This window comes from Pseudorca crassidens, chromosome X (assembly GCF_039906515.1).
Source record: "Pseudorca crassidens isolate mPseCra1 chromosome X, mPseCra1.hap1, whole genome shotgun sequence".
Taxonomy (NCBI): domain Eukaryota; kingdom Metazoa; phylum Chordata; class Mammalia; order Artiodactyla; family Delphinidae; genus Pseudorca; species Pseudorca crassidens.
In genome coordinates, this window is record NC_090317.1 from 112594250 (window position 1) to 112612232 (window position 17983).

At 41.7% G+C, this 17983-nt stretch overlaps 1 protein-coding gene across 3 annotated transcripts in view; it reads right to left on the minus strand.

Moving 5' to 3' along the window:
- POLA1 (DNA polymerase alpha 1, catalytic subunit) overlaps positions 1-17983 on the minus strand; it is a 305701-nt gene that overhangs the window by 9740 nt on the left and 277978 nt on the right. Inside the window, exon 37 of one of the 3 annotated variants that reach the window (XM_067723409.1) lies at positions 8166-8212. The exons of the other annotated variants lie outside the window; for them this stretch is intronic. Within the exon in view, the coding sequence (XP_067579510.1) occupies positions 8184-8212 (29 nt within the window). The 3' untranslated portion in view covers positions 8166-8183. Of the gene's footprint in view, positions 1-8165; positions 8213-17983 lie in introns of those variants that run through there. 3 annotated transcript variants of the gene reach the window in all.

Sequence of the window (17983 nt, forward strand, 5' to 3'; positions counted from 1 at the left end):
ACTTGCCACTCAGTGTGGAGTGCCTAAGCTAACTGACTCAGCGTGGCGTGCCTAGGGAATGGGTGGAAATCTAAGACCTTAAGAAATCTGAGGAAAAGCAGAAAGAGAAAGTCAAAGGCAGACTGTTAAATGACATCAAACTCGTTATCCAAGGAAAATATAAGAAGGTAAATTCTGTATTAGGTAGATTTTTTTTGGCTGCTCTGGATTTTATGTTTATGTAAAATGGATGTGGTTTTGAATTTCTGACTCAACAGATACAATCTAAATATTAAAGCAATCCAGCCACTCAAAGAACCAACCATGAAGTCTGAAATACCAATGTTTTCAGGGTATCAGGATTAGCAACCTCTGCCTTCTTAAATTCTATGAACTGATATACTGTACTTTCTCTGGGATAAGTTCTTCCATTAAGCTAATATGATTCTGCCTCTTGGAACCCTGAAGACCGTGGTGTACTCCATTCCAGGATATGACAGTGACACTCTTTAAGTAGGATTCTCTACCAGTTTCAACAGAATTGACCACATAGGGGATTTCCCTGGTGGTCCAGTGGCTAAGACTCCACGCTCCTAATGCAGGGGGCCTGGGTTCGATCCCTGGGGTCAGGGAACTAGATCCCATATGCTGCAACTAAGACCCAACACAGCCAAATAAATAAATAAATACTTAAAAAAAAAAAAAAAAAAAGAACTGACCACATATCTTGAAACCTTAACTGGTTGGTCATCAAGATGGCCGTTGTCCCTCTCTATCAACTCTTCTCCCCCATCAAAGACTCTAGGGTTGCCCTGGGGAGGTAACTAGTGGCAGTGCTCCAGCCTACTTAGCGATTTTATTACGGGCATCCTTTCTCTACCGTAACTTACATCAAGGCTCTAAGGAAATTGAGTGTCTTAAGGAGGAACATTTTCTTAGAGAAAAGCTAAAGGCTCTTGTGAGACTAGGTGGTCTAAGTGAAGCTACTGACAAACACAAGCTGAATGGAATGTAAATTCTCCCTATAGAATTTGGCAAGAATTTGGGAAGTGTGACCTAAAAGTTACAGAAGCCTTTCTCTTGAAAGACAGAGTCCCTTTAGGCTTCTTCCTCACAAGGGTGGCCAAGCACTGACCATACTGGCTGACTCCCAAATGGGGTTCTTTACTAGAAGCAGTCAAAAAATTTTTGGTATTTTATGTTTTATACCTTTCATTATTATAGGGCAAGGGTTAGCCAACTATGGCCTGAAGGCCAAAGCCAGGCTGCCACTTGTTTCTATCAATAAAGTTTTAGTGGAACACAGCCATGCCCATTTGTTTCTGAATTGTCCATGGCCACAATGGCGATGCTAAGCAGCTACGATGAAAACAACGCCATAAGTTAAACAGAGGAGACACGATACCCATGAGGAAACTGGACCAGGAAGCTTTTTGCGAGGCTCGTGCTCTTTCCTCTAAACTCAGTGTGGAGGGACACAAAGAGTAACTCGCACTCTCCTACCCCCCAGCCTGCATGATTGAGATTTAGAAATGCACAAGTTCTCCTCAGCACTCTTACGGAAGATTTCCCATCTTTGGCCCAGGCAACTGAAAGTCTTCGGAATTTTAGCCCATGTTGATGCAGGATGCTAGAACGAACATGCTCATCTTCCCCCCCGGGGTACAATGCTGATGCCAGGGCATGTAAGGCCAAATGGTTCACTTTATAGATCTAAAATCTGCTCTAATAAAATCTGCTCTAATAAAAATATGAATTCTTATTTCAGTGTGTTCTTTGGTTCTTCTTGGATGAAGGTCAAATGATTAGAGAAAAAAAGATGGAACGAGCACATCAGGGAAGTTCTATTGCACATTCCAGATGCTTCTCAAATAAAGCCACTAACAAGTTCTATTGCACATTCTCAGGTTCTTTTTTGTGGTAAAACTTAAGAAAGTCCTTTTATATGCTCCTTAAAAAAAAAAGGCTTCTATCAAGGCATTCTTTTGAGAGAATCTGTTAGTAGTGAGAGACACTCACTACCTCCATGTCAACAAACAATACACACACTGCTCTGCATTTTTACTATCACAATCCTCAATGTATACTTTTTAATGCTTAGTCCAAAGCTAATTACAAAATGGGTCTGACTGATTTGCAAATTGTTGCTATCCATTTAAAACTATGTCACATTTAAGACTCAATGATTAAAAGGGAGAGCGGTGTGTCTCTTACACGGTACAGTTTGTGATTAAGTCACTGAATTCTCTGAACCCTCTGACCTCGTTAAGCAGCCTCTAGGCCCTCATTTCCCTCACTTCGCAGATGGAAGCGGGGAGTTCCAGGGAGGCAGGCAGTGGAGGATGTGACGGAATGACAGAATATCTCAACCACAATTCCACAGAAAAGGTAAATGGTGCAGAGGGAGATGTAACTGCTAGCACGGATGCATCCCACTATGCAGGGCAGCCTCCTTCCCACGTTAAGACAGGACCACTCACACCGGAGAGCATGCAATGTCTTCATTTAGATGGCACTAACGGATGGGCTGCTTACGAATACTGACCGCATCATTATCAGGGCCTTTTCTTGAATGCTTTAGCTAACATTGAATGTTAAACTAGAAACTGGGGAAAATATGAATCTGAAACATGCTTGACTACAAGCCCAGAAAACCATGATACCAGGTAAAGAACTCTGGACTAACATAAAGCTGAGAACTCAGAGACTCTTGACAGGTGGAGCGTTCGTCTATCTTCATCTCTACAACCAAATGACGACATCCCCCACTGGCAAATTACCCGTGTTTGGGCCTCTCCACTTGTTCATTCAACAAATATTTATTGAGTACCCACAGGGTGTCAAGCACAATTTGGGATGGGGTAGGGGTGAAGGAAGGAATCAAAGACTAAATCAGTATGACTGCTATACTTAAGGAGCACAGTTTGACATTCTAGCTGGATTTTTAAAAATATGAATAAATAAATACACTACAATTCTATGAACCCACAGGAGAAACGTGGATTATTAACTGATTCAATAAATATTTATTGAGTGCCTACTATGTGCCAGATAACTGTTCTAAGCCCTGGGGATACAGGAATGAACAAGACGGACAAAAATGCCTGCCTTTGGGCTTCCCTGGTGGCGCAGTGGTTGAGAGTCCACCTGCCGATGCAGGGGACACGGGTTCATGCCCCGGTCCGGGAAGATCCCACATGCCGCGGAGCGGCTGGGCCTGTGAGCCATGGCCGCTGAGCCTGCGCGTCCGGAGCCTGTGCTCCGCAACCGGAGAGGCCACAACAGTGAGAGGCCTGCGTACCGCAAAAAAAAAAAAAAAAAAAAAAAAGCCTGCCTTAGCCACCATGGAAGACAGTATGGAGATTCCTCAAAAAATTAACAATAGAAGTACCATATGATCCAGCTATCTCACTTCTATTTACCCAAAGAATACGAAAAGAATACAAAAAGATATATGCACCCCTATGTTCATCACAGCATTATTTACAATAGCCAAGAAAGACAAGGAAACAACCATCAATGGATGAATGGAGAAAGAAGATGTGGTGTATATATATACAATGGAATACTACTCAGCCATAAAAAAGGGCAAAATCTTGCCATTTGCAACAACATGGATGGATCTTGAGGGTATTATGCTAAGTGAAATAAGTCAGATGGAGAAAGACCATATGATTTTACTCTTATGTGGAATATAACAACCAAAATAATAAATTTTAAAAATGCCTGCCTTCATAAGGCTTAGAGTCTGATGATATAATAGATATGGAGAGAAAAATCTATTAGAGATAGTATAAAGATAAATAAACATACATTCTTTAGAAGAAAGGCAGTCCAGAAACCTGAGTTGCTTTTATTATTTTTGCAATACATCTAATAGATCACAACTCAATTATTTTGAGCACAGATTATAGGTTATTTATTTATGCAATTTTAAAAGTCTAAATAAATTCTGTGGAAGTGGAGCAGGCTTTAAGTATAGTGTTACTGCCACCCTCAAAATAGCCCATCCGTTGGCCTTGAATTTAAAAATATGGTTCACTTCAAAATACATCAAATACAACATATACAGCTGCCATCTGTCCTGTAGTCATAGTGGGAGTCCCTTTCATTCACAAGCAAAGCCAGTGGAGGGGGGGAGGGACTCGAGATGGAGAGAGGATAAATTCCATTTGTGCTATTAAGAAAAAAAGTAGAACAGTGAACCCAGTGGTTGAAAAGTGAAGATAAAAAGAAGAAAACAGTAATCTTGCTATAGAAACCAGAGAATTATGTTCTTGCTCTCCCCCCACTTTTTTTTTTTTTTTTTGCTTTCACACTGTACAAACTCTAGCACCCCGAACAACTCACTCTCCTGCTATTTCCAGCACTTTAAAGAAACTTTTCAGCATTTCTGTTTGACACATTTTTTTTCGACAGGGAGGTGAAGACAATAAGTAAACAGGTAGTGAAGGGCTATTTAGAGAGCTGGTCAGTCACAGTAATAATAAAGGGAAAAACCCCACCAGAACAGAACATCTATCCTATGCACGGCAGCCACAGACGGCACATGACCTCTGACAAACAGTTTTCAGAGTAATTTTAATGCTACTCTGGATTTAACTTGACTAACTGGTAGCAATTGAGCACATCTTTTTTTTCCTTTCTTGTTCTTTTTTTGTGGCAGCAGTTATCTAAAACGCTACAATAACAGCATCAGAAGTAGAATGGTGGAAGATTGGTTTTCCATTGTGCTGCTGAACTGGCATAATGCCCACTTTAAAAGCAATTCGCTGCTCATCACTGAAATCTGGCAGACACGACACTAAATGCCTTGAGGAAAAAAAAAAGGGACTTGAGAAGGGGGAACCCACTCCAACCACCACGCAAAGGGGGAAAAAAGAGCACCACAGATGATGAATATGGGGAAGAGAAAATTGCCAAATAAAAAGTTGAGCATGGCATGCAGACTCCCAACAGGCTGTACTTAATTTGCTGGAAGAAGATTTTGTCTGCAGGTCTGCATTAGGAATAGCAGAACAAAACAAAAGCAAAATATATATTTATGTCTGTCTATTGTTCCGATGAAGCAAAAACCTAGTGAGTTCCATCAATCATTTGTCAAACATGTCTTCCCCGTTTTATTTACCAGCAAATATAATGAGTAAATATGTGATAATAAAACTCTTCTTTTTACATGGACATACACAATTTTGCCTCCTGCTAAATACAGGTAATGATTTGGGAAGCTTTCAAAATGTCTTTTTACTGTCAATAAAACTAATTCTATTCCCATTTTCATGTGGGAAAAAAAGGCTTTACAAATGAAAATTCAAATTAAAATTCTGATTATAGTGTAGTGTGACAACACCTGTATTTATAATTTTACTGTCAGCTAGCTTGTAGTGTTTAACAATAGCTCGAAGTAGAAAAGTAATTGGAATTTGTCTGTAACATGCCAGGTGACGGCATCGGGAGCTTTGCTACGCTACAGCAAAATTTGGTTTGATGGCAAAATAACCTCACGAGGTTTCTACACATAAAAGGTTATCAGGGCTGGAGGGGGGAAGGTATCCCAGGTATGGGACCCCTTCCTGAATCTGAAGAATCTGAGAGTTTGCATCTGATGAGTAAAGACCATCATGACCCTGGCATGTGCTCCTGGTCTGCTGTCTCTCCTGCAGCCTTGCAAATGGTGCTGATGCAGTTTAATTTCTAGAGTTCCTCCAGAAAAACAAAGATCAGATAAACAAACAACAACTGAAACCCTGTTGTTTCTAAAACAAACTGATGACTTCATTTAGCTATGAACTTGGCAGAAGCAGGTGGGATGGGGGATCCACCAGCTGATGGGAAGCATACGCGGGGACTGAAAGTACCAAGGAGGAGCAGGGCAAGGCCCTCTCAGACGACAAGGAACAGAATGCTTTCCATTTCTCAAAGGCTGCACAGCCAGGAGCGCTACAGATATTTATTGTATTCATTCACTTTCAATAACCACAGATAAATATAGGTACCCACACAGATGCTTAAGATTTGCTATTTAACAAAAGATTAAGAGAAAACTTACACATCCCACTTACACTTTTACTGAAGCAATATGGAGAAAAAAAATTATTTAAAGCAGTGTTCTGCTGTCAACTCGAATCTTTCAGAACTCATAAACACACGCTAATCTCCACACACAACTTGCCTTACTCTAGTCTACAAGTGAAAAGCCCATCTTTTTCATTATCCTAAAGATGGAAAAAAAAAAAAGAAGCCACATACAAAAGAAAAACAGAATGACAGTGATGTTTTAGTTTACACTAGATATGGCAACACACACAAACTGTCAAAACTATGGAATGAAAAAAGCTGTTATCAAGCAACTGTCAAGAGAGTCCTCTGAGATTTGGAAATCTTGTGTTTATTGTAACTACTGCACATTACACAAAGAAAGAAACAGCCCTCTCCTTGCTCTTGCTGCTAAATATCATGCAAGAGAACATAGGCTTCTCCCTTAGTAGTTAGATTAATTTTTTTTCCACGTGTGTAATTCTGTGCTTGACAGAGCTGCTCCCCTCCTCCTAGCTTTTCTAACAATGTGGCCAAAGTTCAGAGAGAAACCCGAGGTTACATCAAACATTATTTCATTTCGAAAACCATCACTGTCTCATTTCATGTTGTTAACTGGTTGTCTGTCTATAAGAGTGGAATCTGTTAACATCAAAACGCATAGTCTTCACCTGAATGATTTTCCTGACTTAGAGTTCTACAAAGAGAAGCGTATAGCTGAAAAGGCACAGACACTTACCATAAAATGATTTTAATTCATTACTCTCTCTTTCCATCTCCCTATCAATGCATACCTCGAGAAACCCAAATCCCTAAAGGAAAATTACCATCTAATAAGGGGGAAATATGGGAAAATACAGGGTCCAAATCTCTTCCACAATGCGTGGATATTAGTGATTTGTAGGTCATTTCCCCAACTCAAACTCAACGGGCAAAATTCCCCTTGTAATTGAAGTCAGTACATTTTATTATCCTTGCCAATGAGGCCTTTCTACCTGAACACCAAGGCAGCATCACTCAGTCTGACTCTTAATTCCTGCTCTGAGGCCACGTGCAGAGCAGAGCCTCATCACTAAGAGCAGCAGATTAATGTGAGTGAAAGCACTCTCCAGGTGTTTCCATTTTTATTTTTCATGTTCCCTTTAGATGCAGAATACTCGCCTCCTGACATTCCTCAGGATGGAGAAAAACTGGACAGCAGAACCTTTACTATAAGTGTAATTGCCTGGATTCAGATGAACCATGGGTCAAGTCAAATCGCGAAATAGGTTATTGCAGAAAAAAAAAATGTTAGCAACAAACAGGCTGACATATAGAACAACAGCCATAACTCTGGACCAAAGAGAGTCCATTGAATTTACTTCTGCACATCTTCCTGGCATCCTTCCCTTCTTGGAGAGCTAATGAGAACATGGGGACATTACTGATGCACGTGTTGGCCATCTCGGTGGTGACATACAAGAAGTCAACGTGTCTTGAGTGGATCTTGGCTCTAAATAGGTTATGATGGTTGCCCAATGCTTAGAACATACTTATTTTAGGTTTCAGTGACCTGGTATGACTCAGTAACAGAAAAGGTCAGTCAAATTTTAACCTGAGGTAAAAATGGTTTAACAGTGATGTCAGTTTTATAAAAATGAACATGACTGGCTAGTAAAGAAAATCTGAATTCTTCTAAAGCTCTTATGTAATCTTTTATGATTTTTAAAGTATCCCTCAATTATTAATAAAGGGAAAAAGAGGAATACTGACATGTTTTATCACTTGCATTCTCTAGTACTATTTTAGGGTAAGTGGCCAATTTACATCCTTTTCATGCAATGAAAATCAAGTTTTATGCAATTATCTTAATACCAACCAGTTCTCTGCTAATAATATTTTGAGGTAGATAGCGAAGAATTTTTTCCCTTAGTCTAGTGACATTTTGGCAAGTTTTATGTGGAAAAAAGAGCTATAAGTTGGTGAAGTTATGGCAATTGGTCCATTAAGGAAGTTTGGGAACATGTGCAACAAAGTTGGGGACAGTACTTTTAGTTATTCACATGATTTACAAACCATTAGTATTGTGCACATAAGTAGTTAAGTTTAAAATGTGCTCTACAGCTAGACTGTTTGGGTTTGAATCCTGACTCTGCCATCAACTTGCTATGTTACCTTGAGCAGGTTTCTTAACATCTTTGTACTTCCATCTTCTCATCTGTAACACAGGGATAACAGTAGTGCCTACTTCATAAGTTTGTTCCGGGAATTAAGTTAAAACACAGAACACGCTTACCACAGTATCTGGGGCTCAGTGTATTCAATAAATGTTAACTATTCTTGTTACTATTTGCATACTTAGTACTATACTATACTTTGAATTATGGGTCTCATCTAAAATCTAATCAAAAAGGAAAGAAGACGCAGAAAGAACTACTTCCCATCGTATCTGACCCACGTGGAATATGAGCTAAGAGGGCGCACAAAGACCTCTGCCAACCTCCTCTATTCCATATTTTGAGGCCTTTGGATTTCCTGAATGTTCAAATGGTAGTACAGATTTAAGTGGAAATATCTTTCTTAACTGTAATAAAGAACAAAGAAGGAAGCTTTGTTTACAAATATGTATCTATCTATATCTATATCTATATATCTATCTATCTATATCTATCTATGGCTCAGTTCCCCGTATGGGTCAGTTCCCCGACCAGGGATTGAATGCGGGCCACAGCAGTGACAACACAGAATCCTATCCACTGGACCACCAGGGAATTTCCCAAATATTTATATTTTGAATCCTTAGAACATAAATATGGACAAAATTCAAACTGCACAAAAAAGCATGCAATGAAAACTCCCAAATTTCTGGTTAAAGATGGCACACTAAATACATATATTTAGCTCCATGAACTCCTAAATCTCCACTAAAATTACAGTAAGGGATTTTTTTATAGGCATAATCAACTCCAAGGAAGAGGAAAACAGGAATGGAGGTGCCAAAAGCAAAAGTCAGAAAACAGAAGGACAAGAGGCAATTTACTTAACAGATCTTAGAAGGCAGAATTCTAGGCAGGCAGTAGGGAGAGTTGAAAAGGAACCTGGTTCATTCCATAGAACTCCCAAGGGCTTGTGAACTGGTGTCCCAAGATTATCTCTAGAAGAACAGTTGAAGGGTGTCCTTAGAAAATTGGCTGAAGTAGGTTTCAGAAACAGGCCCCAGATATCCACCTGCATTCTGGCAGAAGGCTTATTCTCTAGTGAGGGTCTCTGAAATGAAGGGGACAATGGGCCTATACTGGATGTTGAGACCCTGCGTTCCCTTTCCTCCCAGATGCTGGCAGCCGGCCTCATCCCTCCCCTCCCACCCCTGCCCAACGTAGGAGACTGGAAAAGTCTACTCTGGGGAATCGACCAGCCCACGAGAAAAAACACTCCAGTTACTAACATATTTCATCCGTGAAACAAGAACACTTGGGGAAGAAGGAAAAGTTCTTAGAAATTGAAAGCATCATAGCAGAAAGAAAAAACTTAACTGGAAACGATGAGGAGGTAATCAAAGAAGAAATTCAAGAAAATTTCCCAGAACTGGAGGGCTTGCCTTTTCAGATGGAAAGTGCCCAGCAGCAGGAGTGAAAACTGCTCGAGACCAAGACACACCATCGTGAATGTGGCCACGACTAGGTGCACGGGAGATGCTACAAGTTTCTAAACAGGAACCAGCGATTTAAGAAGGTCACATAGAAAGGATTAGGAATCTAAAAGGCTTTCAAAAAAGACAGAAGAATAATGTTTCCAAAATTGTGAAGGAAACTGAGCTCCAGCCTAGAATTCTCTAACTATTGATTCGGTATGGGGCAGATTAAGAACATTTTAAGACAAGCAAGGTCTCAACACTTTATCTGCCATGGACGCTTTCTCAGAAGCTACTGGAAGAGATACTTACTCTACCTCTCCCCAAAAGAGGAGCAGTTACCAGAATGTAGGACACGAGCACTCTGAAATAAGTGCTAAGTGAAGGCGATGCCCAGATGAGGGTAAGGGGAGCGCCCCAGGATAACAGCTGTGCATCAGGCCATGACAGCCATCGGCCCAGAATACCGGGTATGTTTGAACTGGATTAAGAGCAGGTTTAGATAACCAGGAGAAGGTCTGGTATGTATAAATACTGACTGCTGAGCTGTCAGAATCCTGATAACTGCCTTGTGAGCGTGGGGTGGGGGAGGGAGCAGGAGGCGGCGTGTGTGGTGGGGGTGGGAGCTGTCCACTGTAGGAAGCGACCAGATACTGCACTCTGTGCCAGCTGTTCAGAGATAAGGAGGAAACACTAGCAGCGGCAGCAGGATGAGTTACAAGTGGCTGCTTTTGACGTCTGGGGAAGGGGAACGCTATGGGAAAAGGGACTGCTTTTGGTAAGCAGCCAAACTGAATTTTTGATATGAGAAATTATGTGCATTTTTAACGGACGAGATTCAAGAACCAACCAACCAACAAAAAGTCTCCCATCCACCCCAGGCCCCTTCTCAGAAGCAATCATTTTTGCCCCTGTCTGTGCCTGTCCAGGAATTTTGGGAAGCTTTATTAATGTGTCACAGTGGCAGGAAACCCTTGGCTGTCTGGAACTCTTAGGGTAGCCGAGTTTGCTGAGAAGGCTGAAGTTGATCATGTGAATTATGGGAACTTTTAAAGGAAACTTTTGTAAAGTTTCTCAAATTCAGGATGCTGACCTCTTTCTTGAAAACTGTTGAACCCTGTTTCCCGTGAGGACCTGGAATGGCAGTGGTCCACATAGAGGCTGACAACAGCAGTGCTGGAACTTGCTTTCTTGGAACACATCCCAATTTCAGCTTGCTTTTGGGCCAGATCACTTCCCCAAAATGGCCTAGTGATGCTTTTTTGGCTGTGTAACTCGCTAGGGCAAGGCTTCTTAAGTACTTTCATACCAACGACCTCTTTGGCAGTCTACTAAATAAAGCCCATGAACCCCTCCTCAGAATGTTTTCAAATAGGTTTAATAAAACACATAGGATTACAAAGGAACGCAATTACACTGAAATACATTTATCAAAATATTTAAAGAACATATTTATGGTAAGTAGTGTATGCACTTTCTTATTAACATTAACAACAAGATCTAATGCTGTAATGACTGCAATTTCAAAGCAATGATGAGTACAAAATTATATTTTAGGTGTCTGCAGCAACTGTAACGTCATCTGAAAATATCCCTGACTTCTGTTGGTGACAACATCATAGATTCTGCTACTGATACCACTGTAGTTTGAGGTCTCCATGCATAATTGAAAGGAAGGCTAAATTTTTTTTTCCCATTCAGGTTCACAGACCCCCTCATTCTAGAGCAACTGTTCTTAAAGTGTGGGCCAGGTACTCCTGGGGGCTGGGGTGACTTGAGCCCCTTTCAGGGGTCCTTGAGGTCAAAATTTTTTCAAAATTATACTCAGACCTTATTTGTGTTTTTCACTCTCACTCTGAGTCTACGGTGGGGTTTCCAGCGGCTCCATGATGTATGGCGCTGCCATGGACTGAACGCAGAAGTATATATTTGAAATCAGCTGTCTTCTGTTAAGCCAGATATTAAATAGATTTGCCAACATCCAAAATGCTGCTCTTTTCTCACAATTTTGTTTTGGGTGGGGGGAATATAGTTATTTTCATAAAATAGGTTTCTGTGTTGACATACTTGAGTTTATTATTGTTATTTTAAAGTGACTTTAGGGCCCTCAATACTTTTTAAGCATGTAAAGGAGTCCCCAGACCCCAAGTCTGAAAACCGCTGTTCTACAGCAAGGGAACACAGCTGCCTTTCTATAAAATCAGTGACCCAAAGACCGAGGCTGCTTTCATCATGCCCAGAAGATCATCATTGTGTTTACTTCTCCTGGTGGCCTTTGACTTGACAAAATACTATCTAGGGTCTCCTCAGCATTTAGCACAATGGCCCCAGACCTTCCTCAGCAGCTCACCCACCCACGTCCATCTCACTAGCCCTAACTTAGGATTTCTTAACTTGCTGACATTGTGGTTAATTCTCTGCTGTGAGGGCCATCCTGTGTCTATTGTAGGATGTTCACCAGCATCCCTGGCCTCTACCCAGTAGATGCCAGTAGCACCCTTCCCCGGAGTTGTGACAATCAAACATGTCTCCAGATTTTGCCAAACATCCCCTGGAAGGCAAAAATCATCCCTGGTTTGGAACCACTGTCCTGAGTGCACTCACGAAGGATAACCACCCCTCTGTTAGACAGGCTCACTCTTCACACGTGTCCAATAAATACCAAGACTCCTCCTCAGGGTGAGAATTCTTCCTGTCATTCAACTGTTAAGTGGCTATTTTTCTTAAAAAAAAAGAAGAAATACCCACTTTCCTAGGTGGGTGGGGATTTAACGGGAAAAAAGGAAAGATGAACGATGATGAACAGTGAGCTACTCAAGAGAATATGGGGCTGGGAAAAATAATTCAAACCCTGAATTCATGACATCTTTGCTCTGAAATGGGCTGAGAACCAGAGGCGTCCCCAAGAACAGGAAACAGCAGCCTAGCTGGGGTGCGCCTGGGTCTGGTGAGGAAAACGGGACATGTAGCTTTGCTTTGGGTCAGTGGCTCCCAGGGAGGACTCCTGACTGAGGAGATCATGGAGAAGCCAGTTCGGAATGATCAGAGGGGAGAGCCTGCCTTTCTATTTGGTGGATGAACATACTTCAGGTGAATGGAAGAGGCTGGAGAGGGAGCAGGCTACTGCAGGCTCTACATTCTTTGGAGATCTCCAGAAAAAGGGAAGACCCTCCACATGTGTCAGGACAGAGGCCAAGATAGGCCTCAACTCGGAAGGCTCGGATCCAGGTATAAAACTTGTAAGAAGTTTCTCGTTATGATTACAGATTCCACCAGATCCATGAGCAGACCTCACCCATATCTTCCTCAGGCCAAGTCCAAGTTTCTTTGTCTAGGGTCCCTTCTCTAATATTCAAGCCAGAACTGGGTGATGGAAGCAAAAATGATGAGGAACTGAGAACCCTGTCAACTATGCCAGCTAAGTGTCAACAGACAGGCTAACTGTTGTTGAAAGGAAAGTGGGACTAACCCTGAAAGCCTACTTGTTTTTATAGACGCCTTGGTTTCTCAGGAAAGACTGAGAGACTGACAGAAAGTCCCTCTAAGTCGGGAGAGAAAGGGACCGAGCTGTTGTGCAAGACAGGAGCCAAGATGCACGTGGGGAGTAGGCCAGGTGGCCACCTAGCCTCTGGGCCAGCTGCCTTTCTGGCCTTGGGGTCTGAGAGGCTCTGGATCCTCATAACAAATTCCCCTTTCAGTCCAGTATGGTTCCTGATAGAGAACTCTACTAAAACTCGAGGGACAGCGGTGGTCCAACAAGAGCAGGTGCTCAGAAAGAGATGAGAGAGCCAAGGGGAAAGAGGGAAGCAGAAAGGAAAGCATCTGGGCTGGGCTATGGACATGCACCCCCAGTTCATGGACTTGCCACAGAGCTTTGCAAGCAGAAGGGAGGGTCCTTTCCAAAGTCAGAAAATTCACCACCATCAGAAGTCTTGCTGGAGACCTGATACCAGCTCATAATTTTCTCTAAGTTCTTCTGAATATTTTATCTTCAGCACACTTTCAGGTTCTAGTAACTTTAAAAATTATATCCTGAGTATTGCCTACATGATAGATTTCCTTTTTTCATGAAATCCCTCCAACTCTCTTTCAAATCCTGAATAATACCTTGGTCCATGTATTAGAGCAGCGAGGTAACGCTAAGGGCGCGGTGAACATACTACAGTGAACCTGTCACCACTGCTGTATCTCACTGGAGATAATAAAACCACCAATCTGAATATACTCTGGTAGAAGCTGAGAGCATTCTGCGCATCAAGCCACACCTTTTCACAGTTTTGATGAGCAGCAGATAAAGACAGGCACTCTGGTTTCACTCCCCCGAGGCCCACAAGCACGACAGTCTGGGCTTAAGTGTCCTGTGCATTATGGGGTGTACTGAATTGTAGAAGGGAGGGTTCAGAGCAGATGGAGACTCTCTTCCCAGCTGTGGGGCATCACACAGTGGAGAGGGTGCCACACTGAGCTCTGATGACCAGAAAAGGCACGTGTTGAAGTCACAGGATGGCTACGATGGTCATGAACCTCTTGGGCTAATCTATGCATACGGGGGTTTGCGTGCCTGTGGCACCCCAAATGCTCGTGTTCTATTACCTATGGGGAGAAATGAAGGACATTTCTCTTTTATTTTCAAAAATCTAAAACAAAGACCTTAATATTTACTGTTTGGGTGGACAACGGCTGCACCTTGCTTGGTCTGAGTTTCAGATGCTGCACGTGTGGCTGGAATGTCAAGGGGTCTCTTCTCTTGTCTTCGTCTGTCTCATCCTGTTCCACAGGCAAGGGCTTGACAGAGGGGCCCTTACAGGCTGGTCCGCTTTCCCCACAGTGGGACACAGTCAAGTTTCTGTTTGCCCAGTTAAGTGGCTTTAACTCAAACTAGTTTTAACTAAATGAAACCTCTCAAAATGGTCTTTTAAAAGATTCTTGGGAAAAAAGGCCTGGATTGAAGATACCATACACATATTTAAAAAACAGTTTCTCATCCTTCTCCACTTAAGAATTTATCTTTTGTGTTTGTTCCATAGGATACATTACACAGGGGGAGCATACTCATGCTCTTTCAGATGACCTACATATCTATAATTAAATATATAAGGTCAGAGATTTTGGTTAAAAAAAAATGCTCGAGTATGAAGTCAAAAAAGTTCAGGGAGCCCTGTTCCCAGCATAGAAGCGCATGGCATTCTGGTTCAACTCCTCCCTGCAGGGATGAACTCTGTTGTGAGAGCCTTCCCGGGGGGCAGGCTGCCTGTTTTCTCATCTGTGACTTCACACCATTCTAGTGTTCCCCTCTTCATCACCAGCACACTAGGCTTGATGCTTGGAGGAAAAATGCAGTCCCACACCAAAAGAACTTAGCAAGACAATGGATTATTCTTCTTACGGCAAATACTTAATTTTTTAAACGTGGTACTTAACTTTTTTTAGTAATTTCATTTTTTTTACATAGTAAAGTCCAGTTTATTTAGAATGGATGTGGGGAACCAGGTATTTTGGTTACCTCAACATGATGGTTAATGAAAGGTAATAAAGGATGGTAGACCGACTGTTAAAATGTTAATACAATAGCACATATTAATAACAAATTATATTCTATAAGTCTCCTTTACATCACATCCCATCATTATGAACACACACCAATATGGCACAGTGAACACTTCTAGTTAGAACTTTGTGAATAGTTGGATTTTTATATAAAATGAGATTACTAGTGCTAAGTCTAAAGGTAGGATTTTAAATTAATGGGGAAAGGAACTAAAAAAAAAATAGGGGAAAAGGTAAATATAACAGAAGACAGGTAAAGGTACTGTTAAGGGTAAATAGTTGAGGTTTAAGTTCAAGTTACTGAAGGTTTTATTCCTCAGAGAGAAAAGCTGGATACTGGCCACCTGAGTGAGGGAGCCCCAAGAGGGATGCTTGTGACCTGGGGTGGAGCTTGGTGAAGAGGGTCTCCGCTAACCACCCCAACACACAGCTGTTGGTGTCCATATCGACAACACGTTTCTAGTGCAGAGCTGCGAATATCAGCCCTCCAGGCTGTGATTCTACACATAGATTTATATCTGTGCAGAAAATAGCTTGAGAATGACATGAACAGCAAAATCCAATTTCTTAATGAGACTGCCCCTCAAATGATCTGCATATGAATCTATCCAGATAGCTATGTATGAAGATGCTGGAAGGATGCCCACAGAACCAGTGTGGTAACCTCAGGGAGGGGAATGGGGGTGGAGCAGAGGATGGGGGACCATTATTCGCTCTATACACTTCTCTACTGTTGGGATCTTTTACCACAAAAATACATTCATGTAGCACTTGTAACTTAAAAAAAATTATATCTAGTCTTCTTAGATGAGAAAACAAAAGAAAGATGTCCCGTGAAAGTTCTTAAAGAACTGGAGCCCATCACCCACTGTTACCTCGGATTCAACCCAAAAGAGCTGCTCTCTATGAAAACAAAAATAAAAAAGGTCACTCCATTAATCATGACATTTAGAGTAACAAGAAAGGACTCACCTTTCTTATTTTCTAGCATATAAAAATCCAACACCAAAATGTTATTAAATCGAGTTAGTACTATCAGTAAAAAATATGCTCTATTTCCCATTATTTATGAAGCCCTATCCTTTTCTTTCTTACCAATTACATTCCCTAATATTTCATTTCCAAAATATATAAACTGTTTTCAATCAGCAGATTTCTTTATTACAGCGTGCAGCATGCTTGTTACTGCCTCTTTTCTATATTGAATCCTTGATTGGACAAGCATTTTGAATTTAACACGGACTATGATTGCACATATCAAGCAAATTAAAGCTGCCAATCTCTTTCTGGAGACAATCCTTCACCTACACTACCGCTGAGGAGCGCCCTAAGTGTATTTGCTTAGGAAAAACGGGGCAGGAGTGAAGAAATGATTGCTGCCAGACTTGCCACGTGATCTAGCCCCTCTTCCACTCACTCACTCAAGATTACCGCTATGCCTTTAAAACGTATTTTGTAACCCTGATTTCAAAGCCATCCAAGTAACTTTTATAACATTAAGCATTCTTCATAATCTTAAAAAGAAAAAAATTACTTGATAAACCTGAAGGGTAAAAAAGTACAGCAGACAAGAGAGGCGGGTGCATTTGCTTTTGGAGAACAGGGGTGGGGCGGCAGCAGTGGTGTTTTTCCTGTTTCCCTCTCTAGAAAACGAGACTATACCTCCAGTACATTTAGAGCAGTTGTCTGCTGAGGAACACGAAGAGACTTTCCATTAAGTTGCACTAGGAAGAAACGATGTTTCATTACCAGGCAAGGTTAGCACCCAAGGTTTACAGTCCAGTAAGTCAAACTGAAATGCTTTCCCAAACTTGAAGAACAATGCAATCCTGTGGTTAAAGCAGTTACTAGTTTTTCAAATGAGAACTATGTGGAGTAAATATTTTACAATAATAAATTTTAGAACATTACTTAAATTATTAAGACTTCAATCAGACTTTACTAAATATGGGGCTTTTGCAGTCTTATAAGCTACGTTAGATAGTTTCAGAAACTTTATTTGAACTGTCAACTGAGGGGAGGGTATTGCAGAAAGAGCAAAGAGGACTCTTCTGTGATATCTTTGTTTCTCCTAAGAACCAGGAACCCTTTTTTTCAATCTAATTTTTAATTTTTATTAAAAAATTTTTTTGGCTGCATTGGGTCTTCGTTGCTGTGCACAGGGCTTTCTCTAGTTGTGGTGAGCAGGGGCTACTCTTTGTTGCGGTGCACGGGCTCCTCACTGCAGTGGCTTCTCCTGTTGCGGAGCACGGGCTCTAGGAGCACAGGCTTCAGTAGTTGTGGCACGCGGGCCCCAGAGCATGGGCTTCAGTAGTTGCAGCGTGTGGGCTCAATAATTGCGGTGCACAGGCTCTAGAGCGCAGGCTCAGTAGTTGTGGCACAGGGGCTTAGTTGCCCCACAGCATGTGGGATCTTCCCGGACCAGATATCGAACCCGTGTTCCCTGCATTGGCAGGCGGGTTCTTAAACACTGCGCCACCAGGGAAGTCCAGAACCGGGAATTCTTAAGGAGAGGGTTCCAGATTCAACTTTGGAAATGATGAAAAAAACTGCAGAAACATACAGGAGAAAAAGAAAACTGTCCTGGAACCAGTCTTCATGCAATTTTTAATGAAGGGATTTGGTCGGCAGCTCACCTATCCTTTTCCCCATAAATTGTCAAAGTACAGACTAATGTCCATGACATAGTTGAACTCTTTTTGAGCTCAGCAACAGAACCTGGCTTCCTGACTTGCCGGGAAGCAGATGATGGGAGGGAGTGGGAGCGCTGAGGTCAGGCACTGGTATCATTTCATTCATTCATTCACTGTC